This window comes from Thalassophryne amazonica, chromosome 12, assembly GCF_902500255.1.
Source record: "Thalassophryne amazonica chromosome 12, fThaAma1.1, whole genome shotgun sequence".
In the NCBI taxonomy this organism is placed as follows: Eukaryota; Metazoa; Chordata; class Actinopteri; order Batrachoidiformes; family Batrachoididae; genus Thalassophryne; species Thalassophryne amazonica.
This window is the reverse complement of record NC_047114.1, coordinates 33830893-33841422: the sequence shown is the minus strand read 5'-3', so window position 1 is coordinate 33841422 and position 10530 is coordinate 33830893. Positions and strand designations below refer to the sequence as shown.

Below are 10530 nucleotides of genomic sequence, written 5' to 3'. Positions count from 1 at the left end.
AAAGAGAAGCTAAGGGTAAATTGAATATGTGTATCAGACTGTGGAGGTGTCTTACTTGTGTACTGGTGTTTTGGTATGAATTCTGACTTTTAAGTCACACTTTTATTTTTCTTACTTTTAAGGACTTCATTAGATCTTGCCTGCCCTTTCTATGCTTTGCTGTTAATTCAATAAATAATTCATCTTCATATATTTCTTATCCTTAACACATTTATGTGCAGTGTACCATCTGTGTTCTCCATCCAGCCTTATAGTGGAGTGCTGCTGTAGCTGTGCTAAACCAGGTCCTCCTGCACACGGCACTAAACCTCACTGATCATAACAACTGCAACTACTGTAGTTTTATGACTTACAACGTGGATGTGCGTGCTGCCAGAAAAACCCGAGACATCAATCAGTTTGTAGAATAAATAAATGAATAGCCAAAACTAAAACACAATCTAAGTAATGCCTAAAAACTGTCTAAATGTAATTGAAAGTGATACCAGGGTGAGTGTTCTGTACTAAGTACTATGACATAATAATCTGTTAAGATGAAATAAAAAATCTTCAATAACTATAGGCTCATAAGACTAATATAAAAACAAGGATAATATACTTTACTCAGCCTCTGAATGCATATTTCAGACCTGCTCCTAAGTTGCAATTACTATTTGCCCTCACCACATTAGGAGATTAAATTATTTGTTATATAAACTGCACCAGAATGCAGGAATTTTATGTGTGGGCGTTATCCATTGCTAATATGCGTTTTTTTTATCATTCTGACATGAATGCAGCTTTTACAAGCAATGTTTTCACTCTGAAATCATGGGAAATTGTATTTCTGGACATAAACTGTGGACAAAGTGAAGCGCTGTGAATACTTCTGGATGCACCGTATGCATAGATGTCACATTTATGTGTATTTACAATATGATACAAGTAAGTAATGTCTCACAAAGGGGCTACGGGTAAATCTGGGGCTCTCAAAATGTGACACAGATAAATGGATGCACGCACGCACGGTGGGGCACGGCAACCTGGAGGGGACATTTTAAGGCCATGTGCCTCAGGTTTGTCAAAGTCTAGGCGTAATATCACCTGAAATACATATTTTGCAAAATCAAAAAAATGAATGTATCAATAACTACGCCAACTTTACACAACTTTTGTCAATAAAGTGTTATTCCTTTTACCTCAGTATATATATATACTTTGACAGAAGAAATTAATCAAAACAAACTGTAGCTACCTTTGGCTTATGAACCAGTGCTTCAGCGTTTAAGAGCAAGGAAAAAGCACTTTCTATAGAACAATATGAAAAAGTTTCTGTATCAAACATGATAAGACATATTTGGTTTGACTGTACTCAAGCAATAAACAGTTTTCTGTTTACACATTGAGGCATTTTTACATACAAATAAGCCAAGGCAAATAAATGATTTTTTCTTTTTTTTTTAAATGTTCTTGTCTTAGCAGGCCTCCCAAAACATGATTCAGAACCACTAATAAGGTCCTAATTCGAACACAGTGACTAAGGTCTGTTACTTTAGTAAGGTCTATAGCTCTAACAGCCTGTTCAGATCTGCAGCGGCCTGCGCTGTGCAATGCATTTACCTGCAGTGGCACACGGTGCTTTCGGTTTGATTGCACACTGTTCACATCCACTGCACATGACTGCGCACATGCACTGACCCCTGGCCGGGGTCCAGTGGAGGTGGACATATGTGGCATAACATGTCGGCAGGTCTTGCTGTTGACGATCCATCTCCCAGCTCCATCAACCACAACCAGATGGTTTCAAATGCTGTTGTAGCAGGGGAAGTCCAGATCAGAGGCGATTTTAGACTTTCAGTTTTAGGGGTGCTTAGCACATTTTTAAAAATTTTAAAATCTAGATGTCCAGAAATACATTTCCCATGATTTCAGAGTGAAAAAATTGCTTGTAAAGCTGCATTCATTGTCAAAATGATAAAAAAAAAAAAAAAAAAAAAAAAAAACGCATATTAGCAATGGATAATAGCCCACACATAAAATTCCTGCATTCTGGTGCAGTTTATATAACAAATAATTTAATCTCCTAATGTGGTGAGGGCAAATAGTAATTGCAACTTAGGAGCAGGTCTGAAATACGCATTCAGAGGCTGAGTAAAGTATATTATCCTTGTTTTTATATTAGTCTTATGAGCCTATAGTTATTGAAGATTTTTTATTTCATAGTACTTAGTACAGAACACTCACCCTGGTATCACTTTTCAATTACATTTAGACAGTTTTAGGCATTACTTAGATTGTGTTTTAATGACTTTAACTAAGCATTTAAGGTCAGATCTGTGTACCTGGTATTTGATGGAGGAGAGTGATTTGTTCATGGAAGCTACACAGATTGAAGGGCGAGCACCATTATTTAGTTGGAAAAAAAAAAAAGACAACACTGAATCAATCTTACATTTGATCACGCACAGCGCGCACTAATTTGTAGAGCAATATACTGTGTTTTGCGATAGGTAGCCAGGTGAATAAAATAAGCACTTTTCAGAAAGTTGCACTTGCTCTTCACATTCAGAGACATAAAATGTACTAAATACCTCGCAAATGTGACAGTCACCTGGCAATCACAGGACAGCACCTCTGCTAAATGAGCGCCACCCGCAGCAGCACCACGTGACACAAACACATGCCAGAGAGAGAGATGAATGTAGGTGCGCTTTGTGGACTGAACCATTTGCCCATGAAGGGGAGATGATCAAATTACTGTGTTCGTTGTAATACATATTTTGGCATAATGCTTGAAATAGGTTGTTTAAAAAAATAGTATAGAAGCATATATATATCTATATATATATATATATATATATATATATATATAATATATATATATATATATATATATAATATATATATATATATTTTTTTTTTTTTTTTTTTTTTTTTTTTTAGGGGTTTCTGTGTAGGCTCTCAGTTGTCCAGGTAGTTTCCATAGTAGAGAAGTTTGAATCTTCGACTGCACTGGGTTGCTTGACGTGAGGACATTTCTCTTCAAATCACAGAAGCTTCCTCAGCTAAAATTCTTGCTCTGGTAGTCTGACTTCTGTCTTGACTCTTGTAGAGAAGAATAAACCAGAAGCCAACAAAGCTGGAGTTTTAACCTAACCAGACCCCTCCTACCGAGAGGCCGACTGCTATAGGCTAGTGACTAAACAATAGCTCTAATTAGCACCTATTGTGCTCTAGTTAGCACTCTCCTAATGATGGGATGGAAGCCTCCCCTGATGGCTCCCTTGACGACTCTCCTGATGACGTGAATGACTCATTATGATGAGTCATTCACTCATGATAATCATAATGAGTCAGTCATTATGATTATTATCAACAAAAGACTGAAACTGCTTTGACCTGAGTATCCCATTGTAAACAGGGGACAAAGCGGTGTCTGAGACCCGCCCCCCCCGTTAAGGCTGGGTTTCAACTGTTTTACAAAGAATGCTTCCTTGACACCTCTCTAAACCATTTCTTCTCTCTGGCTAAGATTTTAACTTCCTTGTCCTCAAACGTGTGGTTAGTGTCCTTTCAGGTGGAGATGAACTGCAGACTGAGGTCCACTGGCGACCTCTCTGCGGTGCGGTATAGCCTCTTGTTTAAAGGTTGCTTAGTCTCACCTATGTAGTGTTCATTACAGTTTTCCTGACATCTGCTATAATACACTACATTGCTCTGTTTGTAACTAGGGATCCTGTCCTTAGGGTGAACTAATTTCTGTCTCAAGGTGTTAACCGGTTTAAAGTAAACTGGGATTTTGTGTTGTCTGAAGATCCTCTGTAGTTTTTCCCCTACTCCTGCTAAATAAGGGAGAGACACTCTTCTTCTTGTCTCCGTCTCCTGTCTATCTGGTCTCTTTGTTTTCTGGGACTTCTGCACTTTGTCCAGATGCTTCTGAGGAAGCTTCTGTGATTTGAAGCGAACGTCCTCACTTCAAGCAACCCAGTCCAGTCGAAGATTCAAACTTTACTATTTTTAGGGGTGCTTAAAATATATTTAGGTGTGCTTGAGCACCCCTAAAAATAGGTTAACTCCGCCCCCGGTCCAGATTGAAAAGATCTTCCTGCTAGCTTGGCTAGTGGGGAATTCTCCATTGGCTGACTTGGTAGAGTTTTGGTCTTCAGTTCGAGCAGTCTGGTGTTCGAATCCCACCGCCGTCCTGGCCACAAAGATAGGTCCTCCAGTCACACTGTTATGACGGCATCAGAAATGTGTAGATTGCGATCAGATGGCGCACAAACTGCACATAGACCGTCGTGAGATGGCCCTCCCATCTTGACTGCCCCAAGAGTGTTTGGAACTGTGCAACATGTTCGGGACAGCCAAGCAAATGGAACCAACTATGTAGACTGCTCAGAAACTGCTGTCCTTCCGTCCGTCTTTAGACCGCACCTCAACGCTTCCCGACTGTGGCCAGATGTGTCATTCTGACGCCATTCCGCCACAATCGGCCTATGTGTGACGGGGATCTTAGAGTCTGGAGTGGCCTTCCCAAAGCCCTGACCTCAGCTCTATTCAAAATTTGTGGGCTACGCATAAAGCTGGGTCTGTGCCAGGAAACTGCACTTTTTCAATCACATTGTGCATTATTTTTAAATCATGGTTTTCAGGTGCTCATTTATTCTTACTACTATCCTGCTTTTAGGTGTGATTCTGAGTAAAACCACCTTCTAGCTCCTCTACCCACATTTCCTGAGAGAGAGAAAGAGAGAGAGGCTCACAGACTTGCCCACACAAACTCGACACGCACCTCTTCTGCATTTTGTAGGCTTTGTTTAACCCTGGGCCACTTCCTGTTTCTGATCTCCAGTCATCTGTGCAAACAGTGAGGAGGATCTGTGCAGGAGACAAGAAAACGTGTAACCGGTGAGTGCTGATGTTGGCGTGTTAATATCTGTGTGTGTGTTTCACGCGTTTGAACAGCGGCGGCTCCCTGTTACAGAGCTTGTGTTTGTGTGACAGTTTCTGACACAGGAGCCTCTCTGGTATTTTGATCCTGGAGATTGTGCACACACTGTCCAGTATTTGCATGTGGAGTAGCAAGTAGCAGAAAGTGTTCATAAGACAAGACAGAGGCCACACCTTCTGTCAATAAAAGCATAGAAGAGAAGTCAGCCGACTACTTCGACTCGACAGCACAAGGAGGTTCTAAAGGTGTGCAGCTTTCGAAGCATGTTTAAGGCAATATTACAAAAAAAAAAGACTTGGAGAAGGTGTTTATATGATGTTTTGAAAATAATACAAGGGTTTCAGCTGAGATAGTTTCTGATGTTGGGGACAAGGAAGTCGAAGACAAGCCCACTGATGACATGAAAGCGGTGAGTGATTACAGGTCACTAACAAATGCCAAAAATACAAATGCATAAACTGTCTGCATCAATTTAGCAACAGGGAGTTGCATCAAAAATTGTCATGCAAATTGAAAAAATGGATACAAATATAGACAACAGGAATATAACCTGCAGCACAGACATGCCAAAAAGTCTTAGCAACACAAAGACGTTCTGGCCTGATTTGACTTTTCCTGACAGACAGTTCGGTGCATTGCAGCGTTCTGTTATCATCATCTCTACCTGGTCAGCAGTGCTGAGGAAGTATTAATGATTTTACTCATAAACTAGCTACATTATAATGGTTTGTTTTATTTGCAATGCATTAAACAGTCGAAGTCATTAAAAGTCCTCCAGGAATCCTGTTTTGGAAATATGCAAACTAACTGCACCACTGTGATATCCAAAGACTGGAATCTTGCTGCAGCTGCTGTATGGCGAGTGCTGCTGGAGCCATGTAGCATTTTCCAGTGCAGGATAAAATGTGCGTTTTTATTGGTCAACCTCATTGGTTTTGTCCTCTCACGTTTACTGTCATTCCAGCGAGGCTCGTGCACAAACTGTTATTCTAATAGTCCGAGTGACAGTCGGGTAAGTCCTGCTAATATTGCGATTTTGTTGTTTTTTTCATCCAGTATTGCTGTAACATTATCTCTTGATAATAAGAGGAACAGTAGTAGCCAGTAAACCAGTATTGATCAGTATGTTATATTTGCAAGCTGTTTTTCTTTTTAGTTTCACTTTGGATACTCTGTGTGCTTCTTACCCTGTGTGCTGCTATAGAATGCTGCTGGAACCTCAATTTCCCTGAGGGAGTCTTCCCAAGGGATCAATAAAGTTCTATTTAATTTAATCTTATAATTAGCAAGTTCTCCATTTCTTACTTCCTCCACACGAACTACTGCAATTATTTTTAAAATGCCATGTGATTCTGTACATCACGTGGCCCGTATTAGCGGAAATAAATGAGGGCAAAGTGTTTTTTGTTTGTTTGTTTGTTTGTTTTTTAGTCATTTTCTTACTTTCCCCACCCACTGTTTTTGTCTGTCCAGTTCAGAATCAAACCTGCACCCCTCCGGTCAGGAGACCACGTGACTAATATCTTGGCCACCAGTTCTCAGTTCATGTCAAATGTATATTGTGGGTTTAGGTTAGACTTCTCGTTTGCGTAGTTCATGTGTGAACCTGTTTGACTCACGTCATCAGCTGTGTTTCAAAAGCTCTTGGTGTGCAGAGTGAGTTTTGGGCCCATTGTGATCCCAGATCTGAGCCCTGGTGAAAGCTGGCTATTCTTATTGTGCATTGTTGCTGTCCAGCGTTCTTGACACTATGCTTTTGTGTCCCGCCGTGTTCCGTGACTCAGCGGTTTCAGCGGGTCCACACCTTAAACCCCTCAATAATCGAGCCCGATTCACCATATTTGCTGTGCTGGCTTTTGCATTCAGTCCTCTAATGTTTCAGCTGGTGTTACCACTCTGAGTAAAGGTGGGCGGAGTCACTGCGTTCATATTGCAGTGGCAAAATCTCAGTGTAATAGTTTTCAGCCCGCTTTGCATTTTCCCCTTTTCTTTCAGTGTCTCCAACAGACTGGGCCCAGAACTATTTCATTCAGAATGTTTTCTCTGTGACACTGTGAGGCAATAAGCTCCGGCGTTGTGCTTCACTCCAGGCTACGTGTCATCAAATATACGAGGGCTGTCAATAAATTAACGGTCCTTTTTATTTTTTTCAAAAACTATATGGATTTCATTCATATGTTTTTACGTCAGACATGCTTGAACCCTCGTGCGCATGTGTGAGTTTTTCCACGCCTGTCGGTGACGTCATTCGCCTGTGAGCACTCCTTGTGGGAGGAGTCGTCCAGCCCCTCGTCGGAATTCCTTTGTCTGAGAAGTTGCTGAGAGACTGGCGCGTTGTTTGATCAAACTTTTTTCTAAACCTGTGAGACACATCGAAGTGGACATGGTTCGAAAAATTAAGCTGGTTTTCAGTGAAAATTTTAACGGCTGATGAGAGATTTTGAGGTGATTCTGTCGCTTTAAGGACTTCCCACGGTGCGAGACGTCACTCAGCGCTCTCAGCCGCCGTCGTCAGCCTGTTCAAGCTGAAAACCTCCACATTTCAGGCTCTATTGATCCAGGACGTCGTGAGAGAACAGAGAAGTTTCAGAAGAAGTCGGTTTCAGCATTTTATCCGGATATTCCACTGTTAAAGGAGATTTTTATAATGAAAGACGTGCGGACGGGTCCGCGCGTCGGGACGCAGCCGACGCGGTGCGGCGGCACAGGAAAAACACCTCCGTGTTGATAACCATTTGTAAAATCCAGGCGGCTTTTGATGGCTTCAGTGGAGTGAGTATATGAGAAATTGTTTAACAGGCAGGACATGTTCCAACTTGTCCTTAAGGCTTTCAACAGAGGTGTTTTTCCTGTGGCGGAGCGTCGCGGCGGCTGCGTCCCGACGCGCGGACCCGTCCGCACGTCTTTCATTATAAAAATCTCCTTTAACAGTGGAATATCAGGATAAAATGCTGAAACCGACTTCTTCTGAAACTTCTCTGTTCTCTCACGACGTCCTGGATCAATAGAGCCTGAAATGTGGAGGTTTTCAGCTTGAACAGGCTGACGACGGCGGCTGAGAGCGCTGCGCGACGTCTCGCACCGTGGGAAGTCCTTAAAGCCACAGAATCACCTCAAAATCTCTCATCAGCCGTTAAACTTTTCACTGAAAACCAGCTTAATTTTTCGAACCGTGTCCACTTCGATGTGTCTCACAGGTTTAGAAAAAATTTTGATCAAACAAAGCGCCAGTCTCTCAGCAACTTCTCAGACAAAGGAATTCCGACGATGGGGCTGGACGACTCCTCCCACAAGGAGTGCTCACAGGCGAATGACGTCACCGACAGGCGTGGAAAAACTCACGCATGCGCACGAGGGTTCAAGCATGTCTGACGTAAAAACATATGAATGAAATCCATATAGTTTTTGAAAAAAATAAAAAGGACCATTACTTTATTGACAGACCTCGTACATGACTCAACATGACATTTGAGCAGAGCAGCTCCGACAAGATCTCATTTCCAAATAAGGAAGACGGTTGGTGGTGTTGTGAAATAAATGTTTTACATTTTGTCTTCCTCCTTTTGCAGGCAAAAGTTGCAAAAGTTCCATTTTTACAGCAGGATGGAGCTTCGTGGTGTCGAATGACTTGAGCCGACGGCTTCACATGTGAGGACCTGCTGCCGTTGGAGGGGCTCAGTCTGATGGAGGATGTTATCCAGGAAGCTCAGTGACGTCCAACACCTCACATGCCTCCTAATGCATGTGAACAGACTGGGATGGATGACACACCAAGTGTTTCTCTGAGGGACTCTGTCTACACTCCTGACCACCACCGTCTCTTCTCCTCTGCCAACCAGTCTGGGGCCACTGGACGAGAGGGCAGCTGAAGAGATTCCAGGATGTTTGTGCATTTTTGGCGGATGCACAATTACCAGTATATCCAGCTCTTCACCACATGCCTCATTGTGTCTCTAGTTATGGTTTGTTGGGTGCAGCTGCAGCTTGATAACACTGTGGTCAGCCACGTCAAGTCCTACTCCTACCGTTACCTTGTCAACCACTTTGCACTGATCAACAAGAGCCTCACCATCCCACACGAGCAAGCAAGGACCTTCAGCAACTTCCATTACCTACTGGACCACCCTGATAAGTGTGCCGGGAGGGACGTCCTCCTCCTGCTCTTTATCAAAACATCTCCAGAGAACACTGAGCGGCGAAAAGCCATCAGATCCACCTGGGGGAATGAGAGCTACATCAGTCAAACCCTGGGAGTGACAGTCAAGGTTGTGTTTGCCTTAGGAACCCCTGGAGCCAAGAAGGAGGTTCCTATGTGGAGCAAGAGGAGCACGCTAGATTTAGAGAAGGAGCTCATCCAGGAGGACCATCTTCATGGTGATTTGATCCAGCAGGACTTTTTGGATTCGTTTCACAATCTGACTTTGAAGCTGATCCTGCAGTTCCGCTGGATGCACAGCCGCTGCAGCCACGCCCGCTTCTTCATGACTGCAGATGATGACATTTTCATCCACATGCCCAACCTGGTGAGTTACCTGCAGGAGATGAGCAGGAAAGACGTCATGGACTTTTGGATCGGTCGCGTGCACAGAGGAGCGCCTCCCATCCGCAGCAAGGATAGCAAGTACTACGTTCCTTTTGAAATGTACCCGTGGATGTCCTACCCCGACTACACAGCTGGGGCAGGGTACGTGATCTCCAGGGATGTAGCAGAGAAAATCTACCAGGCCACACTGACTCTGAACGCCACTCTCTACATCGATGATGTGTTCATGGGCATCTGCGCCAATGCTGTCAGCGTGTCACCGCAGGAACATGCGTTTTTCTCAGGAGAGGGCAAGGCACCCTATCATCTGTGTATCTATAATCAGATGATGACCTCACATGGTCATGTGGAGGACATCTATGACCTTTGGACAGCAGCCACAGATCCATGGGTCAAAGAGAAGACCTCGGGACCTTTTGGGAAACTGTACTGCACAGTGATGAAAATCTTCCTCCTATGTAAACCTCACCATTTCAACACCTACCCATGCCAGGCAGCTTTTTTATAGTGCTAAGTCATATTTGTGCTGATGTGAAAGAGGTTGAATATAATGATAAAATAGGGACCATCAGTGTGACTGTTACAGTTGTATGTATAAGTTTGGGCACCCCTGATGATTTCCATGATTTTCCTTTATAAGTCATTGGTTGTTTGTCACAATTTCAGTTAAATATATCATATAGCAGACAACACAGTAATATTTGAGAAGTGAAATGAAGTTTATTGGATTTACTGAAAGTGTGCAATAATTCTTTAAATAAATTAGGCAGGTGCATAAATTTTGGCACCCCAACAGAAAAAAATACATCAATATTAGTAGATCCTCCTCTTGCAGAAATAACAGCCTCTAAACGCTTCCTATACCTTCCAATGAGGGTCTGGATTCTGGTTGAACGTATTTTGGGCCATTCTTCTTTACAAAACATCTCAGGTTTGTTGGTTTCCGACCATGGATAGCCCGTGTAAAATCACACCACAGATTTTCAATAATATTCAGGTCTGGGGAAAGAGGTGGCCATTCCAGAACATTGTACTTGTTCCTCTGCATGAATACCTT

General features: G+C 42.7%; 1 protein-coding gene across 2 annotated transcripts; it reads left to right on the top strand.

The window, feature by feature from the left end:
• The first annotated feature begins 4749 nt into the window (after window positions 1-4749).
• Window positions 4750-10152, top strand: LOC117522593 (lactosylceramide 1,3-N-acetyl-beta-D-glucosaminyltransferase A-like). 2 transcript variants are annotated; one of them, XM_034184040.1, is made up of 2 exons: window positions 4750-4887; window positions 8500-10152. In XM_034184040.1, the coding sequence occupies exon 2, from the start codon at window positions 8812-8814 to the stop codon at window positions 9979-9981; it is 1170 nt and encodes a 389-aa protein (XP_034039931.1). In that variant the 5' UTR covers window positions 4750-4887; window positions 8500-8811; the 3' UTR covers window positions 9982-10152. The 2 variants fall into 2 exon arrangements, with proteins under 2 accessions (XP_034039931.1, XP_034039932.1); XM_034184041.1 differs by lacking the exon at window positions 4750-4887 and adding an exon at window positions 5254-5339.
• Window positions 10153-10530: the final 378 nt, after the last annotated feature.